We start from the raw sequence: 25807 nt of genomic DNA, 5'->3' as shown, positions 1-25807 counted from the left end.
TAGGGAGACGACCACACAACCGTGCTGCTTCCTTAATTCCCTTCCATTCAACTCCAAAAAAAAAAAAAAATCCCAGAATCTAGGATTTGGAATGGATCCCAGGTGCCACCTAATCCAAACTGTACCTGGGTAAGAATTCACACTGCTCAACATACCCCAATAAGTGCCCATATGCAGCCCGGGAAGGGGGGAAATCCCTTCTTTCCGGGGAGAAGGATCATCCACAGAAAGCAGCTCGTTGCAATTAATGACAGCCCTAAACGGTTAAGAAGCTTTCCCTCCCAACAAAAGCCAACACCTGCTTCTATGCACCACAAGGAGCGTAATTATTCCTTGAAACATCCAGGAGTTCAAAGGAGGATGTAGGCAGCTATCCTGTGCCACCAGATTTCCCTTCCCCTGCCGCATTTCCCTGGATGCCTCACACCCCTCCTCCCTTTTCACCCAGTCGTTCCCCCACCCCACCCTCTCCAGCACACACACATACATACAGCCTTTAAGCTAAACGACTTTTTTCCCCCCCAAAAACAACTCTAGGCCCATGCACCTCCTCTTGACCACTTTCAGCTTATCAATGACCTTCCTAAAATGTGTCACCCCGAACTGAACACAGTACTCCAGAAGTGGTCTAGAATAGACTCTATTCCTGTGTGGACACAGCCTCCTTAGTTTTTCTGGCTTCCATAGCTCATGGCTGAATCCTCTGCAGCTCCCTACAGTCCTCTTAGGTCCCCACATTCTTCTCGCAGGAACTGCCACCCAGCCAAGGTTTCCATCGCCTATTTGTAAAATCGGTTTTTTGAACCCAAGTGTATGAGACTTGTTGTTTTCCCCTATTGATGAGCCCCTCATTCGATTCACACTGCCGCTCTCGGCAGTGCAGGGCTGTTGGGATCCTGATGCTGACATCCAACACATTAGTTAACTAGCTTTCCCTCATCTGAAAATCTTCCCTTTCCTGAATCTGTGCCCCAACCATTGGTCTTAGATCTTCTTCTCTTTCTGAACATTGCTAAAATAAACCCCATTTTGGTGTTCTTAACTTTCATTCAATGCCATAATTCAATCTGAACTTCAGCACTCCTGACACCATTGTCATACAATCGGGGCATACACAGTGCTCGATTTCATCTTCTGTACCTTTTTTTTTTTTTTTTAATTCTAAGATCATCAGTGAGTTCCCTCCGCATACATACTAGTCCTTCCTGACAACTCCCTCTTTTCTTCCTCGTTGGAGTTAGGCCTCTCCCGCATCTTCAGGAATTTCAATCTTGGGAGCTGCTGGTTCCTTCTAGGCTCACTTCCCCTCTGAAGAACTTTAGGCCAAGGGGTCTCATCCATCCTTTCTTTCAACCCTTTTGCAATCTTCTCTCTCAAAATCCAAGGCCCACATAAGACTGTGCCTGGCTTTTCTCTCCTTTGCTATCACCAGTTCTTGGGGTCCCAGTATCCCCACCAAAGTTCCTAGCATTCCTCTGCCCTTCCCCACCTCCAGTCTCCACAGCAACCAGATCCTTCTTGGCTCCAGAAAAGCAATCCCCCTGGTTGCTTCGACCACCCTTTGAGGTGTGAAATAATCACTAAAGGGAGTCAAGAAATTATTAGCCACTCTGATTCAGTCAGAGGAACAGAACCCCAGCATATATCTGGAAGTCTCCAGTCACAAAGATAGATAGATAGAAGATAGATAGATAGATAGATAGATAGATAGATAGATAGATAGATAGATGGATGGATAGACGGACAGACAGACAGAAATAAAAAGTTACCCCTGACATTGGTGATCTTTCCACGAGGGGAAGGGTGCAGATGAAGGATAGAGACCCATTGAGTTCGAGGAAAATAATCAGCCTGAAAAGATAAATGAGAACTAAATTGTGAAGAGCTTTAACGGCCAAACGGAGGAGTTTTGTCTTTGTCCTAGAAGCAGTAAGGAGTCACTGACGTTTCTTCGGCGGGAGAGGGACATATGGTCAAGTGTGGATTTTACTATTATTAATTGGGCAGCCTAGAGAAGGAAGAAACTGCTATGTGCAGGGAGAGCCGTCATGAGACTGTCGCAGTAGTTGCAGAGACACGATGAGCGGTCGTGGTGGGCTTCTTGTGAATGATGTTAAAGGGGTAGATAGACTAGGCCAAGCTTGACAATCGACTAGATGTGTGTGGGAGTTGGGGGGGAGGGGTGCTGCTCTGGATTTTGACATTTGTAGTGTTCCTAGCGGTAGGCGTGGCGGGGAGGGGGAGGGCAGGAGGCCTCGGAGTTGAGGGGAAGGTTCAAAGGGCTACCTTCCGGCATCTCCCGAGCACCGGGCCTTACCCCGCTCCCCCAACTCAATTCCCCCTCCATCTTTAAAAAGGAAAGCAACGATTGTACCAGGTGGCAGTGAGGGTAGGAGAGAGCGAGGGAGGAGCCGATGACAATCCTACTGTCTCAGAGACCTATCTGAACCCATCGCTCCAACTACTTTGTAGTCTCGTTCGTTTGTACGCGCAGTCCCTAGGTATTGTCATTACGTGACAACGACAGGCACGGGGCTTGCAGGGCTTTTATTCAGCAAGACAACTTTCTCATTAAAAAAATGTGTGGGGGGAGGGAGTCTTTGAAAAAACTAACCCCCCACCAATCATAGACTCCCACTACATCTTTCCAAAACGGCAACGCAAAGCGTGCAAAAGAGAAACTCAAAGGGAACACAATATCACCACAGAACTGAACCGAAATGAAGGGCCGGGGTCTCCAGGAACGAAACAACTTATAAAAAATCGGAACAGATTGCTCTAAGGTTTCCCTCCTCTCAGCAACGAGCAAGCGGCAGATTGGCCCTTTCAGGGTGGAGCTCACTCTTTCTTTCCCTTTCGCCCTCTCCCGCCTCCTATCTGCCCCGCCCCCTGGCCTCTTTCCTGTTCTCAAAGAGGTCCGGCGGCGGGATAGGCCGCTCCCTATATACCGTGGCTGCAGGCGGTTGGGTACCGAGTTAGCTCGTCTTTGCGTGCTTCGCTATGTCTGGCCGTGGCAAGGGAGGGAAAGGGCTTGGAAAGGGGGGTGCCAAGCGGCACAGGAAGGTGCTCCGGGATAACATCCAGGGCATCACCAAGCCTGCCATCCGCCGCCTGGCTCGACGCGGTGGCGTTAAGCGTATTTCGGGGCTCATCTACGAGGAGACCCGCGGGGTGCTTAAGGTGTTCTTGGAGAACGTGATCCGCGACGCCGTCACCTACACGGAGCACGCCAAGAGGAAGACCGTCACCGCCATGGACGTGGTGTATGCGCTCAAACGCCAGGGCCGCACACTGTACGGCTTCGGTGGCTAAGCCGCCGGCCTAGTGCTCCCATGTCGTATACTGCGTGCTTCCCGGGCACCTACCAAAAAAAAGGCCCTTTTTAGGGCCGCCCATCTTGTCACTGGAGAGTTGTGCTACGCTTTGAGCCTTTCCCGAAGCCCCCGAGTGGCTTTCTAAGTTTCCGGGGAGCATCTTGGGTGTTAGTGCGGGGTCGGCCGCGTGTGAAGATTGTACAGGGAAGGCCAAATTTTCGGTGGGTCCGGGAGAGGAAGGGTTAATGTGCTGGGTGCTGGTATCATGCCCTCGCAATACATTTTAACTGCACAGGGAAGGACACCAGCCAAGCAGAAAGCTGTTGCTCCCTGGGAAGAAGCTAGCGCGGCGGGAGGGGGGGGGGGCGACCCACAACCCCTGAATAAATTACCTCTCCGCGGATGCTGTAAGGGGACCGCCCGGCTGCTTTGCGGGAACAGCGCCGGGTTGACGTGAGTTTGACGCCCAACCCCACGGCCGGATTCCTCTTGGTGGGAACGGCACCTCTGGGTCGGCCTGGACCCAGGAGCTGCTGCGCAATGCAGCCCTCCTAGAGGAGCTTCTAGTCAGGTAGCAGAGTCCTATGACTTCGACCCAAGTCAAAGACAAAGTCAAACCACAGCACTCCATTGGAGATCAAGTGGCCTGCTGTTTTCTGGTTGCCCTTGGGAAAGACAAGTCACCTTTTAAGGGAAGATCTCGATTTCCTCATTAAAAAAGGGGGGGGGCGGTTAGGGGCAGGTGGTTTGGAGTAGATGACTTCTAAGGTCCCTCCCTTCTGCATGTAAATGTTAGGATCACAGTTACACACCTGTACTTGGAAGGGAAGGAAGGATGAATATGGATCTTTCGGTAAGAAACAACCAACCTCAATGCACAGAGAACACACACACACACACACACACACACACACACACACACACACACACACACACGCGGAGAGACGGAGTGCTTTTTGGTTGCAGAATGTATCGAAACTATGGGGGGCAGGAGGGGGGCGACAAAACAAAAATCTTTTGGGGAAGTCCTGGTCCCTGGCTAATAGGCCCCAACTAAGGATGCATGTTTTCACCACCTAATTCAGCCCTAATGATTTTAGCATTATTTTGAGAAACAAGGGTTCCCCAATTTAAATTGTAAGTAGTGAAACTTGCTATGTGCAGTGGAGCCTTTTGGGTTCGTAATTTCATGTGATGTGAGTATTGAAACCAGATAGAAACGTTTGACTTAATATCACATTGGTAGTCCACCATTCCAAGGGAAAATTTCCAGAGATGCCCACAGGAAGTGTCATCTGGCCACCAACAAACGCTACAGTCTCACGGGTAGATGGAGATGGCTGGGAAGGTTGAGAGGACAGTCTTATGAAGGTAGTGGCAGAATCTTTTTGACTAAATTTCCCCACTGTTATTTCCTTTCTTGAAGGGGCTTTCACCACATATAATAAGTTCTGCAGAAGACCAATGTGATTAGGTTTTGTCATGCTCTGCTAAGTTATCTCTGAAGCAGGTTGGAGCAGTGCTGCCTAGGCGACCACTGCAAGGAGCATTGTATGACTTAAAACCCGTGGAATCTGTGAAACATCTCTGCAAATCTGCCCTAGAAACAAGATGGAAAGGCCTCTCCCAGGCATCCTTAACAACCGACACCACAATGAAAATCTCCCAGGTGTTGACTCAGGATACAAGTAAGTCTTTTAGTGTAAGTGTACAGTTGATGGGCGGTGGTCTAGGACAGACACGAGACATTAGGACAGACTCGACATTACCAAGGAAAAAACATTTCTCAAAAGCAGAGGACTTGCTGAAGTCAGCTAAAGCCAAGACCTGCTATCTACACGGATGTTAACATGCATCATTGCTCCTTTTCGTCCTGACTGACTGTACATTTATACTTATTAGGCATTGTCTCTTAGAGGCTCCTGTCTCTTACAGTTTCTGGTAAAGGCCCTCCTGAAGGCTTACAGGGTACTTAGGGCCTTCCTCTGGTGATGCATCTCTCTGAAGTCTAGGTCTCCTGCTTCCCAAGGGATGTGGCTCCCCCTGGCCAAGAAGCTGCTTTCAAAGCTAAGGAGCTGATTGGGATCTGGACAGGCAGAAGAGAGAAACTCTCTCCTCTCCCGTTGAGGATCTCCTCCTCCTGGCCTGAAACTGCTCCCTCTCTTGAACCCAAATTGCTGAAATTCAGCCATGGCTTAGCGATGTGAAATTCCCAGAGGTGTGACTGATGTCTTCCCTTAGCCAAATTTCATGCTGCTTTCTTCACCCAATCTGAGATGGGCTTGTGCCCTAGTACCAAGGAGGTCTGGGGGAAGTCAGAATACTCCCGGCTTCCCATTGCCCTTTCCACACACTTCCCAAGACCTCTCTTCTGTTGATGTTCCCTTTATCGAATCCATCACCAGCAGCTGACTATCTAACAACAACTTAAAAAAAAAAACCAGAAAAGGGATATAAATTCATACATGGTAGGGTGTGGTGACTCTGAGGAAAGAGTTAGCCTTTCTTACAGTTTGCTTAACATATTATCAACCTGCGATTACATTCCTAGATTTCTGGGTCGGTGGATTGGTGGAGGATCAGCTGTTCTACGGAATCAAACTGGAGATGTCAGGCACCTTGTACCTGATTAAATGATTTGCCCAAGGAGATCCAGGAAAGTGCCTTTAGTAGGACTTGAGTGTAAGTTCTTTGACTTCAGACACTTCCCCTTCCCCTTGGTCAATGGAAGGGAAAGCAAAGCAAAGGACGTTATCCTTCAGTGTTGCTGCATTCTGGCTGACTGACAGAACTATTGATAGTTATCAAATAAACCTATGCAACAACAAACCAGGCTGCCTGTCCTGATGTCAATCAGCAACTCACCCAAGAAGTAATGGGCGGTTGAAAAAAAGAGCGAATGGCCTCCTCCCTCTAAACCAGATTTTTCCAGAATGTGGGGTGTTCCTCTCTGGGGAAGCAACGGCCAAAATTATTGTATATTTTTGAATACAATTCCCACCTAAATTCACTTCAGACATTTTGTTCAATGAAAATACAGTGGAAGTCAGAGTCAACCAAGAGTCTGAGACTCACAATGGATTCTCACTTGTTGTCAGGGCAGTACTTAATTGATATTGCATAGAGGAGTTCAAGTGTCAGCTGCGAACAAACTGTCACATCTGGGTGCATTTAGGATCTGCCAGCATCATTGGCCTTATGTATAGGTTTGTGACGCAGCCAAGTGACATCATCACACTCTTTAAATCCTTTCAAACGTTTTAAAATCATGAAAGTGATCATCAGAATAAAATCAGTAAATCATGGCCACAGTGAAGACTGGTGAAAACAACCGGGAAGGATGGAGCTAGAACAGTAGTACCTGAGTACAAACAAACTGCTGTCATCTTCGTTACCTGATGTCTTCCGATCAATCCCTAGGAAAGTTCTGATGTCTGACACCCCAAGGAAAACGTGAGATTCCAGCAAACATATCGGAAGGCAGTAATAATGGAGCTGGAAGGGAGCTTGAAGATCACTTATCCCGGGGATTATTAATCTGGGGTCCTAGAATAGATTACTAGGGTCTTATAAACTGGGGAGCATCGGAATGTCACCTCGAGTCCCGAAGGTCTCCAAGCTAATTATGATACTCTGTTACTCAGAAGTCAAAAATCATGCTTTTTGTTATATCCTGTGCTCCTTACCCTGCCGTTTCCCTTAATCCCATTCCCCAAAAGGACCCTGTTCCTAATCTGTTGTTTGTTCTGTCTTCTCTTTCTTTCTCCACTTTAACAACCTCTTAGTTCATTTACTCCTGCTGCCTTGGAGCAAGAAGGCCCTAAAGAGGCCTTATGGTTCAGCAGTCAGCCTCAGGTAGGAAAGATGTCACCAGAGAAAGGCACTTACATATTTGGAAATGGCAACTTCAAAATCCCAGAAGAGACGGATTTGATGAGGACCTAAATGTATTTATTGCTTGGAATCGATCTTCTGCTTTTGCACTGACACATGAAGAAATCATTGGAATCCCTCCTTGGGTAACCCTGCTCCCCTTCCAGAGGTTATTAGACTCTGCTCTGAGTCTTCTACACACTTCTTGAGTACACAGCAGCTATGTACAGGATAGGCTGGGAGTCTGAGCTGGGAAGGGCCAGGTCTCTCACCTGTGAGGAGATTACTTTTTAAATCTCTATAGCCTGTTCTCCAAGATGAAAAGGGAAAGGAGATGGAGCTGCTTTCCCATTATTCCTCCAGGCTTTCTTTAGTCCCTCAGGATTATCCCATAAGCTTCGAATTTTAGCTTCCAAACTGGAATCGAAATCTAGACTACAGAAAGTGATATGTGATATTGTTGCTGTTTCGTGGTGTGTTGGGGTGGCACCATCTCAAAGAATTCAGGCAGACCCCCTCTGATCCAGGTACAGGCATTTGTCGAGACTGACACCTCTCAGGAAGAGGCCTAAGTTCCAAGGGGAAACAGCGGCTGCAGAGAAAGCAAAAACTAATAGATTTTTATAGGGTGACGATGCAATTCCATAACAGAAATTATCAATATTAAAAAGGCAGGCGGGGTTTGTTAAGGGATTCGGTAATAGGGGAGGGGTCCCTTCTGTGGAGGGAAGGTGGTGGAGGGAATTCTGATTTTTATAAAAATGGACGGGATATGTGTCATGAATATACTAATAGACTAGATTTCACAGAATTGCCTTTTCCAGCTTGTGAATCAGACTCACAATGTAGCTGGTGAACTGATCGATCCAGCCTTGACAAGGCTTCACAATCACCGGCATCCTTCTGCTCGCATATCTGAAAGTAAAGCGATTCAAAGACTATAAAACCTGTTCTCCTCACAGAACTCTGGTCCTGTGACCCGCTAAGTAACAACCCCCAAAGACCTGAGCGGTATTGCTCTCACAGGACTCCAGAATTGTTGCATTGTCTTCCATCTGTGGGTCCGTCGTGAGAAACCACTCGCTCTGGCCCTGGGGATGATTGTTCCTAACCCACCTTCCCCCCTCACTTCCCACTGGTGATTTGTGTATACAGTCTCTCTCTTCACTTCAGCAAGGTGGAATTCAGATCGGGAGCATTCCCGATCGGCAAATCTGTTCCTCACGATGAAACTAATCAACGAAAGGGCCACCCGATTACTAGCACTGCCCTCTGGCCAAGCAAAACAAGTGTATACTTATTCTTTTCCATGCCAGCCCTGGCCCCTTTCAGCTGACCCCTTATTGAAGTATCTCTGATGACTGGAGGCTCCCCCTCGATGCCCATGGTCCCAGTCACTGGGTGCTATGTCAAATACAATTGGTGACTGGGCAGGAAGAGTCATCCACTCAGTAGACCGAAAAAAGAGAAACAACTTCCTCCCTCTCTTCCTTCTGTAAACATGTGACTTGATACTCTCCCAGGTGCTCCCAAAAGGACAAGGTGGGGGAGAGGACTCTCTTCCCTCTTCCCTTCCCCAGGAGTGACCACGGAGGCTACTTGCACATGTCAGGGAAAGCACATGTTTGTCCAAGTGAGCCTGAGACTGTATCCAGGATACCTTTTCTACTTTTGTGTTTCTTTCCCCTCACACAAGTGCCCAGTCAATCTCAGGTGGACTTTCCTAGTACCCTTGGAGGTATGGCAGACATGAATCCTCCAGTTTGGGGGGGAAAACATCTACTGCTCAGATAAAGGAACCTCAGAACAGATGGTCATGACAGAGTGAACAAGAATTATTTTAAAAGGGGCCTCTACCGTCTTAGAAATTTCCTACCAGCACAGGCTGTTCTGATAAAACTGACTCCAGAGAAATGCGTTACCCCACAGGAACAAACCTGACCACTGGCCACTCCTATGACTCAAAGGCTTGCACACTTCCACCCATTTCTTTTCTGCCTTTGAATGCTACTTATTCGCTATGTTCTCTAACCGAGCCTAAAAAGCTCTGAAAATGGAAATCTGTTCCCTGAGAAGCCGAAGCTGCTGCCATAATGCGCTAGTGAATTTCTTTTCCTTTCAATCTGGCTATTCATTTTATTTTACCTCAAGACACTCCTACACAATGAGTGTGGGTCTAGTTTGCATCTAATGGAAAAATACCATGTCCAAAAACCTTGGATTTTTTACTAGAAAGCCGGATTGATGGAATCCTAATAAAGCTGCCCCCAGCCCCAGTATTCTAACTTCCTTATAGGCCCACTGAACAGCAGGCCCACTGCCCCTACCTAGCCACTCACCCCACCCCACAACACATACACTCAACATCCTAACTTCTTCATATATGCCTCACTGCTCACTAGAACAACGGGTCTATCCATGAACTCATATTTCTCAAAGAACAGCAGGCACATCCATGTGATAGGATCCCAGTCACTGCCTCTAGCTAGCTACTGCCCCCAGACCCATTCCTCATATTTCCCACAGAAACAGCAGGTGTGTTCATACACTCAACCAAAACCACATCCATCTAGCCTTAGAAAGGACCACAATACTCAGCCAATCAGAAAGCAGCACCACCAAGATGCCAAGCAGGATGTGGGCCCGGAAGAGTAGAAGAGACTTTCCCTCAGTGGGCACCTGCACAATAGAGGTAAAGAACTGACCTAGAGTAAGCTTATAACACAGAGAGGTTTATGATAATATCATTATCATATATATGTACCCCCCATGAACGGGTTTTTCTATATGCACTGTGGGTAATTGCATGGGTACTTGCACTCCTCCACTACCTAATCCCTTAACAAACTCCTCCTGCCTTTTCAATATTAATCGTATTCCTATATTCTATGCAAATTTTGATTGTGTAATCAGCATCTTTACTCTATAAATAAACATCTGCTTTCTCTGAATTTGCGGGTACCTCTTGGAACTTAGCCCTCTTCCTGAGTGGCGTCAATCTCAACAAATGGCTATACTTGGATCAGAGGTGGTCTGACTCTGAATTCTTTGAGACAGTTCCACCGCAACACATCATGAAAACTCAACAGTTTTTGGTGTCCCTGGGTGGGCAGAGACTCAACCCCAACAAGATGACCTACAATCATTTCAGAGCAAAACCACTAAGTTAATTACCATGCTTAGTGAAGGAGCAGAACATCCCCTAAAATTGGAATTCTCTCTCTTTCGTATTCCCAGGACATAGTCCAAAGACTGGCACATAGGAGACACCTGACATACCCTCCTTGATTGACTTCTCTGAGAACCTGTTGCCTAGAACAAACTGTTTGCACCTGCTCCTGCTCCGTGGTCACTCCTATCCCTAAATTTCAGTTTGGTTTTTTTTTTTTTTTCATCCATCTCAACTTTAGCCTAATTAGAACTATAGTTCTGTTCAAAGGCAGACTTTGCTATTTGTATTCCTTGTATTCACAGGAAAGTTTAAGAAATCCTGTTATCCTATTGGATAAAATATTGTAAATCCTTTTCAATTCAAATGTAAAAATTAACTAGATACAAATTTTACTTTCTAATTGGCACGATAATAAAAGTATGTTTGTAACCAATCTGCAAACTCACTTGTGAGATTGTATAGTAGATTCCCATGTCCGCTAAATACCAGTTTTCCTTTTTTTCTAAGAAATCTCGATGGCTCACTTTGCTATGCTAGGGCTCTGGAAGGTAGGCCCACAAAGCCCATGTCAAGGCCTAGTCTGTTCCTCTCAGGAAGGGTTGTATTTAACTCTTGGGCCTGGTGCATGGTCTGCTTTCCTAGGGCAAATGCCTATTCAGGAATCCCACAAGTCTCCAGGAAGGAAAGTACTACAGGGATAGTATGAGAGATGTTCAGGGTTACTATTTCATGTCAACTGATGCTTATGAGTCTTTTGTGATTTAGCCAGTTCCTTTGCGTTGATGGACGCTGTTGGCCTACATCTGGTGTCCATGCCGCTGTCCTTTGATTAATTTTTCTGTTACAGCAAATCTGTTAATCCATTTTCAACTCTGTCAATCCACTTTTGGTCTATGTTAGGCTAGAGACAAATCAAAGTTCTATTTAAGGAAGTTTTCCTGAAATCAGTCCAGGTTAGGACATAGTGAGAAGGTTCAAGAAGAGCTAGATTTCTTTTGTTGAGGAATTCAGACTTTCTTAAAATTGGACCATGTAAGTTCTGAGCTAGAGTTCCTTTGTGTAGTGGGGTGCTTCCTGGACCATGGATGACACTGGAAAGTGGAGTTATGAGGAAATGGTCTATGAAGACGCCCACTTCCCCCACTTATTATTCCTCCCATAGAAAATGAGATTATTTAATAAGATGACTGTCCGTATGGGAGAACCTCTGACCTATAAATTAATTTCATGTAGCGCTGGATAGATCCAATTCATTGCTGTTGATACCACCAAGACCTGGGATTAAACTTATAAAAGTGAAGGAGAGTCTTTTGGATTCTGTTGTCTGATACAAAGAAGGAGGAGGAGTAGAGAGTCAGAAATGAAATCAGAGCTTCAGACTAGGTGATTATATAATGATCAGGAAGTAAAGGAAAGTAATTCAAAAGGGAACATAATGTTACTAAAAGAAATGAGACCTAGTTTCAAGTCTGTGGAAAGGAGCAGTTTCTTCAGACTAAATCTCTAACATAAAGAAGGGAGGAGAGTAGGAGAATGAAACAGCTTGTGGAAGCAAAATATCAGGCTCTTAAATTCATAGAAAACTCAAATTAAGTAATGCATGAGGAGGCTTAGCTTACTAGACCTCTACATGTATAAGCTACTAACTACCATGTAAAAGTAAAATCGCATACATGCAAACACTAGTCTGCATTATAACACAGCAGACAACTCTAACATTTTATGCACACAGAAATGAATTTTGATTAATTGTCATAACACTATTATCTGAATCTCTGGGTTTTCCAACATCTTTACCTCATGCTTTGATGCTGGATGACACTATTATGATTTAACATCACAAAACACAATTTTAAATTGTTTTTTCTTTCCACCAGACAAACATTCTTCCTAAATTTTAATTTAAACATACGACTACAAAAATAAATAATTTCCAGAACTTTCCAAGAAAGTTTCCACAAGGGTTACAAGACCAAGATTCCTTGTGTCAAACTGGGATGATAATTGAGGTAGAAGGATCTCTGTATGTCAGTTTTCCTCCAAACAGCTGCGAGAATATTTTTCTAATACTGTTTTCTTAATTCTGTATTTTCTAATAAAAATAATGTTTCTAATAATTCTATCTGATCACTAAACATATGAAGAGCGATTCAGTTTATTTAATCAGTTAAAATGGCTGTTTAATCTGTAGTTGGAGGCAAAGTGCCAACCCTTGTGTACTTTATTATCTAGGTTATTCATGATTGATATGTTCAAATGAATAATTAACAAGCAGTTATTAAATACCTACCAGGGAAAGGAAGAAGCATTTATTAGGCCTACTACAAACATTATTTCATTTGATCCTTACAACCACCCTGTAAAGGTAGATGCTATTTTAGAGCTGAGGAAAGTGAGGTTAAGGGACATGTCCAAGGTCACAACAGCTAGTAAGTGTCAGGCTGTATGTAAACTCAGGTCTTCCTGACTCCAGAGTTTTCTTTACTATCTAATGAGGGAACTGAGGAGATTGGGATACTACTAACAGGATTTTTTACTGAGCCAGTGTCTAACCTGAGAATGCTCAGAGCCAAACAACGCAGGCCTAGAGACTGGGGTGCCAGGAATCTATTAGTTTAATTAATCGGTTTCACAGTGAGGAATGTTCTCTCAGGTGAAGTAAAAGCACAGGTTATATACTTAGATCACAAGTGGGAAAGCAGGCGGGAAGGTGGATTACAATGTTTTTGTGGTGTCCTTGGAGAAACCCATAAATCCCACAATACAACAATTCTGGAGTCAAGTCTTTGGGGGTCATGACCACTTCTTCTAGGGTACAAAACCAGAGTTCTTTTACCAGAACAGATTCTACAATCTTTGATTCAATTCACTTCAGGTTCAGTGATTGTGACTGTTGTCAGAGTTTTGATTAATCATTTCAAGCTGCACTGTAAGCTCTGACTCCTGAGCTAGAAAGGGAGCTCTTGAGAAAACTAAATTATTAGTATATTCTTTATACGTATCATATGGACTAATATGAAAATTATAATTCCCTTCTCAATACCAAATGTTTAATTGTGGGAATGGAATGAACAGCTCTGACTTCATCTCTTGACTCAATTCTGGAGCTAGCTTAGTTTCTATTCAATTATGGGTCTAGTCCAATTTCTGTCTTGTGAGAAAACTCTATGCAATTGTGGGAATTAGGAGAAAATCTTATGTCATTGTTTGAACCTACCCCTTTGTGGCTGGGAACCTGGACCAACTCTCTCTGCGGCCTAGAGACCCTCAACCTAGGTTGTGTTGATCTGGTTAGGTCCAAAGACCAAAGCAAGGACATGTCAAGCCACCCATGTATATTTTATCTGAAAACTGGTTCTGTACCCATCAATTAGTTGTTGTTTCCACCTTCCTTTGATTGTTTACAGACACTTCCAAGGGGTGGGACCTCTCTTTTTCTGAATTCAAGGACTTGTACCTGTCCACTCTTCGCCTTCCAACTTGGAAGTCTCTAATCTTTCCTCCAATTAGAAATCAAGTGTATTGTTTCCTTTTAATTAATTGGAGTAATTTGATGAGTTGTTTTCATGTAAAAAAGTCTTTTTTCCTCCTGTATTTGGGAGTCCAGGCCTAAGTTGAGGAGGTTGATACCTAGTTTGTTGGGCATCACTTAATGGTTGTCCTTCATTCTCAGAGAAGACTAAAACGACATCACTACATTGGGATCAAGGTACAGTTTGTTTGACTGTGTCTGAACAGACCAATATGAGCTGTGAAGGCTCTACTACAGGAAAGGCACAAATAGTCTGTATGAACCTTTGGAGTGGAGCTTTCTCTAAATTTGGAGAAAAATACAAGTAAGAAGAAAGACAATTTCTGTCCTCAAGGAACTTATGTTCTAATGGAGAAAAGGCAACGCACAAAAGGAAGCCGAAGCAGGAAGGGGTTAGGGGCAGGGAATGAGGATACTTGGCATAGGGAAATGTTTTTGAATTCCATAGGACATCTAGAATAGGGCCAAAGAAGGAAGACAGTAAGGCAGTCTAGCTTCAGTCTCTCAACAAAGTGGAGGTTCTCCCTTAGAGAGAGAAGTGGAGAGGGTCTTGTAGAGGGATTTTTTTGTGGTGAATGGACCATAGAAGAGACTGGTAGGCTTGATGGGGTGGTGGGACCTGAACCCCCAAAAGTCCTAAGACCATGTCTAAGTAACCCAAGACACTCCCCCACCCCCATCCATCTGCCTCCATCCCCAGCATGAAAAAATTCTCTCCTTGTTACAGGTACACACAGAGTTGACCATGTAATTCCTCAGATAAAAGTTATTAGTGCAGGGTGCTGGCCCATGGACTTTTTCCCAGAGTGACTGCCCAAGGATCCTGCCTCTGGTGCTAAACAAAAACTCTCTTTTCTCCTTCAATGTCTGGTATCAAGAAAGTTGTCTCTGCTGACTCCCTGAATTTTCCCATCCATAGTTCATTGACACCTACTCCCAAAGACACCTAGACCCCTTTTATTACCTAATTAGCATCCTTAACATTATCTTCCCTGCCCCTTTTCTATATAAGCTTTGTATTCACCCCTGTTAAGTTACAAGTTCCCCAAAGAAACTTCACCCCCTGCTATTGGAGTTACAATAAACCAGGGGTCAGGAGGCCACATGTGGCCCTCTAGGTCCTCAGTTCAACCCTTTGACTGAACCCAAACTTCACAGAACAAATCCCCTTAATAAAAGGATTTGTTCTGTAAAACTTGGACTCAGTCAAACAGCAGCACAAAAGGACCTAGAAGGCCACATGTGACTTTGAGGCAAAAGGTTCCCTGCCTCTGCAATAAATCTTGCCACTTGACTAAAAGAAGGCTTGAGTGTCTGCCTTGGCATTCTCAGGGTCCCAGCACCCTAAACCTCTACACTCAAAACCTCTTCAATGAGACTGAACAGCAACAACAAAATTATGTTACAATTGGTCGCAGTCTAAGCAGTTTCTTCAAAAGGATAAAGCTATCTCAGATTCTAGAAGTTGGGTCAAGCATGAAGTAAAGGCAGAATGAGCTATGGCACAGAAGGGAGATATCTAGGAGTCATTGGCTCTTCAGGCATTTCGAGAGGAAGATTCAGGCTGAGGGAAGAACCAAGCTAAGTCAAGCTTTTTCCAAAGCGTCCCCACCTGTCTCTTCACAGACACTATATCAAAATCTGCTTTTTCATTACTTAAACCTTGACAGCAAACTGAATATGGCCTCAACCACAGAAAGGTCAAGGGTGGGTTGGGGGGTGTTGAGGGGCATTGATGGGGAGAAGGTGGTGGTGGTACTAGAGGTAGGCAAAATGTAAGTAGATAGAGCTTGAGTTCTGAGGTACCTGGAATTTTTCTATTCAAAATAAATTCTGGGAAGTCAAACAGTAACATGAGGACTACTCTATCACCTTCTAAGCTTAAGGCAGGAATTGATTTAAGAAGGTCCAGCAACTTGGATGGGAACAAATGCATCTTTATTTCAGTATAATGTATTTCCTCTGTAGTTCTACATATTGCATTTTAAAACATTTTTCTGTGCCGCTGTTCTTCGTCAGACAGCCAAAGGGTCCCATGGCAAAAAGTGAAAAATCTCTGTTTGTATTTATTGCAAGAAATTGACACATAAATGTAAAGTGAATAAATACAATGTAGTTAAATATATAGTGATTTGGAAGGGAGAGTACCAACAGCTGGTAGATCAGGAAAGGTTTCATGCTGGTAGTGCTTCAACTGTTTCTTGAAGGAAGAAGGGGAATCTGAGGAGGTGGTGAGAGTGTATTTAGAGACAGTGAGGGCAAAAGACTGGAGACGAGAGATGGAGGGTGCTGTGTGGGGAAGATCAGAGGGCTGGAGGGGGAAGAATGTCTAGTGAGCTGGAAACAGAGTTGGGAACAGCGCGAAGGGTTTTAAAAGCCAGAGTCTTTTGCAACATTTCTCAGATACGCCCCTTCCCTTTTCTGCCATTGTTACCACTGTAGGGCAGGCCCTCATCACCTGATGCCTTGGAGTACTGTATAATCTGCTGGTGTGTCTGCCTGGCCCAAGTCCAATCCATCCTCCCTTCAGCCGCTAATGTGATTTTCCTAAAGCACAGGAACGACTTCGGACACTCCTTACTCAATAAACTCCAGTGGCTCCCTATTACCTCCAGGATCAAATACATAATCCTCTATTTGGCATTCAAAGCCCTTCATAAGCTAGCTCCAGCTCACCTTTCCAGTCTTCTTACATCTTAATCTGGGGCATGTACTCTTTAATCCAGTGACACTGGACTCTTGTCTCTTCTGTTAACAGAACACTTCACCTCTGGGCTCTGGACATTCTCTCTGGCTGAATGCTCTCTCTCATTAGCTCTGCTATTTACTTCCCTAGGTTCCTTTATATCCAGAGTAAAATACTACTTCTTAATGGAAGGCTTGCCTAGCCCCTCTTAATTCCAGGGCCTTCTCTCTGTTAATTATTTCCTATTTATTGTATATTTTGCTTGCTTTTTATATATTTGTTTGCATGTTCTCTCCCCCATTAGGATGTGAGCTCCTCCAGGGCAGGGACTGTCTTCTGCCTATTCTTGTATGCCCAGTACGTGGCATATAAGTAGGCATTTAATAAATATTTACTGATTAATTGATTGATTGATTATATTTTATCCTCCAGGCTATAAGGAGCTACTCTGACATGGTCAGAGCTGCACTTAAGGAAAATAACTTTCAAAGGGGGCCTGGGGTCGGCTTGTACTGAATATCATATTTGTGAAGTATACCAGTTCCCGTTCTTTAAGCAATGCATTGCCCCAGTATTTGGAAGCCACCGTGACCAGACTATTCATCTGATGGAACACACCAGAGTTTGGTTGCAGCTAAAGCATTCAGTTGCAGATCTTCAACCTGACAAAAATGACCCAAGTGGCTATGTCACAATGCAATACCTGTTCTTGCTGTTTCATTTATTTTAATAATGATAAAACTCAGATATGAAAGTTCACTGTAAGAACGTGCTATTTCTGGGGCAGCTAGGTGGCACAGAGAGTAGAGCAACAGCCCTGGAGTCAGGAAGACCTGAGTTCAAATCTGGCCTTAGACACTTGACGCATGTACTAGCTGTGTGATCTTAGGCAAGTCACTTAACCCCAAGTGCCCTGCCAAAAAAACAAACAAACAAACAACAAAAAAGAATGTTCTATTTCCTTATGTCGTGCTTGTCTCTTCCCTTTCCTTCTTCCTTTCCCCCCCAAAAGAAGACTTTTTCCTCATTCAAAATGCCTGATGAATCTAATCAAAAACCATCATCTCAAAAGCTCTGGATTCTTTTCCTAGTAAACCAGATGACATACAATCATTTCAAAGCAAAGTACTATGTTAACTGTCATGATAAACAAGTAGGAGCAAGAGCTTCACCTAAAATTAGAATAATTAACTTTTGTATTTCCCAAGAGCTGGTAGACCCTTAACATATACTTGTTGAATGACTTCTCTCAGAAACCTGGGGCAAGCTCTTATATTGCTAGGAAATATTGCACCTGCAACCACAATTCTGTGATCACTCCTAAACCTGAAATTAAAGTTTCTCTTCATTCATCTGCCTAATTTGTCCTAGTTTTGGTCAAGGGCAGACTTCACTCAGCCAAGAATCCTGCAGTATCGAAAAAGATGAAAATTAAATTTGATAGGGCACATCTATTTGTATTCCCCATATTCAGAGGAAAGTTTAAGAAATCCTATTAAATAAAATATGATAAATCCTTTTCAGTTTAAATGTAAAAAAACCCCCAAAACAACCACTGAGATACAAGTTTTACTTTCTAGTTGCCTAACAAAAATACATTTGCAACCAATCCATAAATTTGCTTATGTGATTGTGTAGTAATGGTTCTTATTTCCTCTAAATAAGTCTTTCTTCTTTTTAAGAAACTCCTATTGTTGAGGGTGAGTGGAGATCCAGGAACCCCAAGACTGGAGTTCCCAGACAGGGTAGTTGAGGGGCAGTACCCCTCAAGGATCCTAGTACTGGAGAGGGTCAAGGCCATCTGGAATGAATTCATGATCTCAAGCATTCTTTAAGTCAAGGTGGCAAAGATTTATTATGCTTTTCAGAGGGCAAGAGTTGTTAGGGAACTTGTAACCTTGGAGGCGTGCAGGTAAAGTTTATATAGGTTAAAATTTAGTAAGACATGTGCCAAATATGTTAATTAGGTGATTCAGAGCAGGATTAAGGAGTGGTTAAGGGGTGGTCAGTTGTTAAAGGAACATGTACTTTTTGTATCTACTGTACAGGTATTTTACCCAGAGTTCACTGGGAAATAGCCCAAAAGGGGCTACATGTAGGTGTGGTTTTAGGCCTGAAACATCACTAAGTCAACTAATGGTCAGGGCTGACAGGGAAATACTCAGGCTGCTTCTGTCAATGTCTTGTTAGACAAAATAAATGTAAGGGAGTATACATATGTCTAGGTCTAGCATGCAGGTGATAGGTCAGTTAGTAGTAAATATCTCTATGACCCAGTCTACAGCCAGTTCAGCACCTGCACTGTTGGTCAGACGAATAAATTCTATAGGTACAGCTGGCCATTGTATAAGGAAGAGAAGCAAATGTTTTGCTAGGGCATACTGTCCTGCTTTGCTAGAGAGAAACTACTAGGGACAGTGTTTTGAGGCTAGGGAGAGATGTGATTTTGGAACTGGATGTGATTTTTGGGTCCAAGCACAGGCACCCAAGTGCCTCATCACTATCACTCACTTTGCTATGCCAGGACTCAGAAAAATGGACCAGCAAAGCCTATGTTACACTAGTGTTGTTCTCTCAGGAAGGGTTGTTTGTACTTCCTCTTGGGCCTGGTCCATGGTCTGCTCAGCTACGGCAATTACTCCTGAGTGGGTCAGGACCATAGTAAATGTGTACCTGGCTGTAGTACCAGAGTACCTAGAAATCGGAACTTAGAACTGACTGGTAACACAGTCTAGGGCTAGCCACATAAAATGTCAGCATTTATCCCTACCAACCCAAGATGGCCACCCATGAGTGGTCACTCTACTTCCATTGTGGGCCAGCCAAATACAGACACAGTTTCCAAAAGAAAAAAATCTTGTTTTGACCATGGGTGAATAAAGAGGTCTCTTTGTAAAATAAAGCGATACAAATTTTACTACTGTTTAAATCTTGCATGAAACAGTTCTGTTTGTGTTTTTTATTTGTTTGCTTGTTTTTTTCTTTTTGTGTTTTTTTGAAATCTGGTCTCCTTAATTGGCCAAATCTAAAAGTACAAAAGCCAGTCCCTTTGTTTTAATCTTCCTTAGGCAGCCCGGTGGTTCCTCAAGCCCTGGGGCTCACCATAATTTCGTGGGGATACCAATTTTCTTTACTCCACTGCACCTCAGAACTCCCAAGCTATCCACTAGCCTCAGCCTCCCTCAGTAGGAAGAATTTTATATATTTGCCACAACTCTGTGAAAAATGGTTTCCTACTAGAGTTGTTATAAAGACAAATATCCATTTAAATTAGAGGGTGAAAAAGAGTTTCAAGTAGCAGTATTATCAGTGGCACAATATTTTGAAAAATTACACTGAAAAACATCACATCAATGACTGAAAAAGCAGAATATTAAATTCTCAAACTTGTAAGTAATAATAACTAACATTTATATATGTCTTTAAGGTGAGATACAGAGTTTCAGGATAATTAATAATCAATTTATGAATTAGGTAAGCTGGCAATCAATAAATTGATGATCTGTGGTTTCTTTTGGCAACCAAAGACCCCAAGGGAGAACCCTGAAATACCTGAAATCCCTTCTGAGAGGGTATTCTCCTGACAAATGAACCTCAATGGTAGACATTGATTATTGGACACTAATGAGGAGGTAGGCTAAGTCTTCAGTTCCTCCTGCTGAGAATGTGGCTTGATCATGAGACTCAGCAGCTTCCATCAATTGAGGCAGAGAAAGCCATTCCCATCTGGGTCTCTCTGGCTGGTTGTCCCCTTCACGAGCTGGGTCACCCTAAACTCTAACTGAGGAGATGAAGGACAGGGGTTCCTCTCCCCAGGGTTGGAGCTCATCCAGACTGGATTCTATTTATACTCTAAACAGAAATCAGGTCTCTTTGTTGGGTGGACTTCTGCCCAAAATTGACTAGCAAGCTCCTTAAGGGCTATGAGCAATCTCATCAATAGTCCATGCCCTTCAGAGACTGACTGACCTTCACAGGAGTTGAGCCTTTACAGAAAATGAAGGAAAAAGGATGGATCACAATTAATAATTAGTTGATAATATAAGAGTAAAATATTAATTTCATAGCTGAATTAAGTAGGCCAACAATTTAGGCCATGAAATATAAAATCAAGCTTAACTGCATATGTACCCATTAACTAACAACAATATTATAGATACAAAGCCTCTTTTTCAAATAATTTGTTTGGATTTTACAATTTGCACTTTATCTACTCCAGAAGTCCTTCAGGTTATGTATGTAACTGAATTGTCATGATTTAATATTGTACTCAAGCAAGCAAGCAATAAAAACTAATTGAGGGAGGGCCTGTTATGTGCCAAGCCCTGTGCTAAGCTCTGGAGATACAAAAAGAGGCAGAACACAGCCCCTTCCCTTCAGAAGCTCACAATCTAATGGCAGAGAGAACATGCAAACAAATATATACAAAGCAAGGTGTGTATGGGATGAATAGGAAATAATTAACAGAGGGTATGATGAGGTCAGGGAACCACATGTTTTTAGGGGTGCTTGAGATCAAAAAATACCGACATGATGGGTCCTGCTGGAACGAATTCTACTCAAGCCTCAAGCCTTCTCACAGCCAAAGAGAAAAACAAAGTTTATTAAAGATTCACCATATTGGGTTGAGTCTTAAGAAATCTCACCAACGTGAACCACAATGTGAGCCACTCACAAGTGGGCCAGATTCAATTTGAAGTAGATTGAATCTGAGCACCTTCATGGAGGCAAGATGAAATTTATATACAGAAAGATTGTGGGAGGGATCTAGGATGGTCCTGGGGTGATGGGAGGAGGGATTTAGGGGTGGTCTTGAGGAGGAGTCTAAGGAGGAGCTTGATGGGACTGGGGTGAGGTCAGACTCCAGGAGCCAAGAGAAAGGGATTAAGGGTGGGAAGTAGCTGAAGGCTATTTGGGGATCACAGACAATGTAGGGGTAGGCTAGTTTAAGGGTAACAGAATTGGGCATAGACACTTGGATAGGATCAAGAGTGGAAACTAGCCAGACTATGGAGGGCAAGGCTAGGTTAAGAGTAACCTAGAGATTTGGACCTAGCCATAATGAAAGGCTTAGGCACTCAGACAAAGGCCTCATCTAGTGGGAAGATTCAAGGAGAGTTCAAGGGGGGTCCCAAAGTCTAAACCCCATTAGGAAGACCCTAGAATTAAGAGAGATTGGGCAAGGTTTTCAGTAAAATGTGGTATTTTACTTGAGATGTAAAGCAAGCTGGATTAAATAGAGCTAAGGAGGGAGAGCATTCCAGGCATGAGGGACAGCCAAGAAAAGGCCCAGAGCCTGAGAGATAGAATGTCTTGTTAGTGGAACAGCCAAGAATCCAGTTCTAGATCAAAGAGTACATGTCCAGGAGTTTGAGTCCCATGTTTGTGATGCTTTTAGGCCACGTGGGTTTGAGAGGAATGTTTGTAACACCCTTTGACCATGAACAGGATATATAAACTCAGAGGTTGGCATTTTTCCCTGGGGCTTTCACTCACTGGAAGAGTGGCAGGTGACTCTGGGCAAGCCATTGTAACTGCCCCCCAGCTTTGCTAACCCAGATGTTGGTTTATATTTGGTCTGCTTATAATGTATGTTTGTAATTTGTTTGTATTGGTTCTGACGTTCAGGGTGCTGCCTTTTCCTCCTGAACTAAGTGGGTTATATATGTATGTTTGATTAAAGTGAGATTGCTAACCCCTTAAAGTTACTTTCCTTAGCAAAGCAGATCAAAGACTCTGTGCTGGCAGCTCTTGTTGCTGGTCTTGTCTGGGTCTTACACCTCAGCAGCTGCTGCTAGCCGAATTGTTGTTACAGAACCCTAAGTGTAGAGATGGTAGTTAAATATATGGGAGCTGAAGAGATCACCAAGTTCAATACTATGTGAAGAAATGAGAGGAAGGCCTAGGACAGGACCCTGAGGGACACTTACAGTTAGAGAGTGTCATGGGGTGGGGGATCCAGCAAAGGAGACAGAGAAGGAGTGGTCAGAAACATAGAAAGAGAACCAGGCGAGGGTGGTGTCTGGCAAAACCAAGAGAGAAGAAAGTACAAATGGACTGTTGAATTACTCTTTCTTTCTTTTAGATTAATACCCTCCTGTCTTTCAACTTTTAATATAAGATGTTCAAATCCTCCCTTAAATGCTCGCCAGCTGTGTGACCCCAGGTATATTATTCAGACTCTCAGGCCTTCAGTTTCCTTTTCTCTAAAACTGGGATAATCAGAGCACCAACTTCACAGAATTGTTATGAGGGTCGAATGAGATAACATATTTAAAGTGTTTTGCAACCTTTTAATTGATAAATAATTACTGTTATCATTTTCATTATTTGTCACAAATATGAAGATTACAAATATTTTATCAACAAATATTATGTATATAATAAAATTGTAACACATTATTAGTATTTTAAAATAAAATATGATCTGAGAAAATTAATCATGTATATTAATTGTGAAAATTGGTCAAGGGAATGAATATTCTTTTATTTAAAAAAAAATAGTTTTGAAAACGATTTTAAGACCTCTTCTCCTTTGTTTCAGATGGAGTTGCGATTAATTATAATGTGATCCCTGTGTACTGGCTGCTCCACAAAAGCAGCTACTTCTAAATAGATAAAACATTGGAGGTGGGATTGGTGTATCTGGCTAGAATATTTGAAAGTGTAAGTTCTCCTTTTTGGTTAACGAGATGACAAGATAAGAAAGTGTATCATAGCTTTTCCTTCAGTTAGCCTTTTGCCACAAGCTACTGGGTTAGCAACTTTCCCAGTACCCGGACTATTCTAATACACCACTCTGCCCACTTCTACTGTTTAATGTTGTATGGGTATAAATGTTATATTCAGGAAATCACTGTTTCTGATAGGTGGGCTACTTAACAAAAGGAAAGAAAGTTTACACAAGTCAAATCTGGTTCGATGTCTATGAGTTTCTGTGGTACAAGGCAGAGCGAGGAGGGAGGGATGGTAAGGGTAAGGGAATGGTAAGGAAGAACCCAGAACTTAAGGAAGCTTGAGTGAGGAAACTGGCAGACCGGATTGTGATTTGTACTTAAAGAATCTGAAGAAGGCGAAGGGAAAGGAATACGAAGCAAAGAGGTAAACCATTTAACAAATATTCCAGCGGGCTTTTTCAAATGCTAACCGAGAGAACTAACGTTGACTCCAAATATGTATGCATGTGTGTACGAACACATTTTATTGGTGCTTTTAGTTTTTACGCCACTGCCCGTAAGAAGATATCAGATATGCTTGCGTGTTACAATTGAAGTACAGTTTAAACAGCATAAATTAACACGTATATAGGATAAAATGAAAAACTGCTAGAGAATCGACCCGAAGTGGGAGAGAAGATAAACAGAAAAATCAGCGTTCGAGCCCAGAGAGAAAATGGGCACTGTGAGAAGCGATTCCATTCAAATTGTTACGTTCAGCCACATGTAGGCTTTCATTTTTAACCAATCCATTCGAGCTCCAGCTTTTCCGAGCTTCTAATCAAAATGGGTTTATGTATGTAAATGAAGACGGCAGCATTTCTAAGGTTTCTATTTGGGGTTTTTTTTTTTGCGTAAATTCTGTTTAGTTTATTTTTACTCACGGCTCGTACCACGCAGACCTCCGGTAAGTCCACAGGAGGCAAAGCACCCCGCAAACAGCTCGTAAAAGCGGTCCTGCTATGGGCCGCGTCAAGAAGCCTCACTGCTACCGACCCGGCACTGTGGCTCTCCCGGAGATTCGACGCTACAAGAGGAACGAACTTCTAATCCACAAGCTGCCGTTTCAGCGTCTGGTACGAGAGATCGCACAGGATTTTAAGACAGATCTTCGTTTCCAAAGTTCAGTTGTCATGGCTTTGCAGGAGGCGAGTGAAGCCTATTTAGTAGGTCTCTACGAAGACACTAATCTGTGTGCCATCCACGCGAAACGGGTAACAACCATGCCCAAGTTGGCTCTTTGCATCCGAGGGGAGAGAGCTTAATCCCAGTTTTGCTCCTAATCATCGGCCAAAAGCTCTTTTCAGAGTTGTTAAATTAGACTAAATTTTGCGTCTCATTTTAGAGCTTCTGCCCCACCCCCTTTTTTACTCTTATGACACTCAATTGTTCCCCTACCAGATGTTAAAAAAGAATTTGCCAGTAATCCTTTATTTATGGGAGTTAATAAGTGGAATGACTTTTGCCCAGTAATAATAGATTAGAGTGGAGTAGAATAGATGCAAGCATTCGGACTGAAAAATAAGGAAATCTTGAATCTTGGAGTCTCATTCCCTCGAGTGTCCTGGGTAATGAAAACCAAATTACAAGATAGTCCACTTCATTGTCACTATCCTCAAGATTCAGCAGGTTTTAATTAGTGGATAAAGTTTTTCACTAGGAGTTCCCTACACTGAAGAAATTGCCCGTCCAGGGAAAAATAAGTCAAAGGTGGAATTACTGGAGTTCACTGAATAGAGTAACACAAATTTCCTCCTCTCATTAAGAAAATCACATTTGTAGTTGTGTGGAGGATAAAATTGGGCTGGGGAGACTTTAGTCTAAGAGGCTATTGCAAGCAGTCCAGGACAGGTATTTAGGGCTTGAACTTACGTCGTTAGTCCTATGAGTAGAAGAGGGTTGATGTGGAAGGGATCTTATGGAGCTAGAAATACCAACATTTGTCAATTGACTTAATAGGTGGATGAAAGAAGAGAAACTGCAGGATAACTAACAGATTTTGTTGACCTGGGTGTCTAGGACAGCAGAACTCAACAGAAGTAGAGAAGATCCAAAGAGGTTTAGGGGCAAAAATAATGAGTTTCAGACATAATTACAATCGTGATAATAACCATTTCACTTGATGCTCACAGCAACCTTGTGAAACAGGTGCTATTATAGCCTCTATATTACAGATGACAAGATAGAGATTAAAGGAGGTTAGTAACTGGTCCTGGGTCATATCAATAATAAGTGTCTGAAGCAGGTTTTGGGGACTTAGGTCTTCCTAACTCTAATGTTAATAGAATATAAAATCTGTTCTCAGGTTTAAAGGTACACAGTTATTTCAATCATGGATGTCTTGCTTCTTTGAGCTCTGGCCCAGCTCACAAATGATACATCCCGAGTCACATAGAGTCCATTGGGGGAGGAATTTGCCTAAAGGGAGGTTTGCTTACTGGGGGGCTTGCTTACTGGGAGGCTTGCTTGTAGAAAGGCTTTCATACCTTTTGGTACTAAGCTAATTAGACACTG

At 43.2% G+C, this 25807-nt stretch overlaps 1 protein-coding gene and 1 pseudogene across 1 annotated transcript in view; both read left to right on the top strand.

The window, feature by feature from the left end:
• The first annotated feature begins 3000 nt into the window (after nt 1-3000).
• LOC118856836 (histone H3-like) overlaps nt 3001-25807 on the top strand; it is a 36721-nt gene continuing 13914 nt past the window's right edge. Inside the window, exons 1-3 of the mRNA XM_036767365.1 lie at nt 3001-3286; nt 16031-16048; nt 16563-16574. Of these exons, the coding sequence (XP_036623260.1) occupies nt 3001-3286; nt 16031-16048; nt 16563-16574 (316 nt within the window). The remainder of the gene's footprint in view (nt 3287-16030; nt 16049-16562; nt 16575-25807) is intronic.
• LOC118856431 lies at nt 20175-24558 on the top strand (annotated as a pseudogene).

The sequence above is a fragment of the Trichosurus vulpecula genome, chromosome 7 (genome assembly GCF_011100635.1).
Source record: "Trichosurus vulpecula isolate mTriVul1 chromosome 7, mTriVul1.pri, whole genome shotgun sequence".
NCBI classification, from domain to species: Eukaryota; Metazoa; Chordata; class Mammalia; order Diprotodontia; family Phalangeridae; genus Trichosurus; species Trichosurus vulpecula.
Note: the sequence above shows the minus strand (reverse complement) of the source record. Positions and strands in the feature narration are given on the sequence as shown.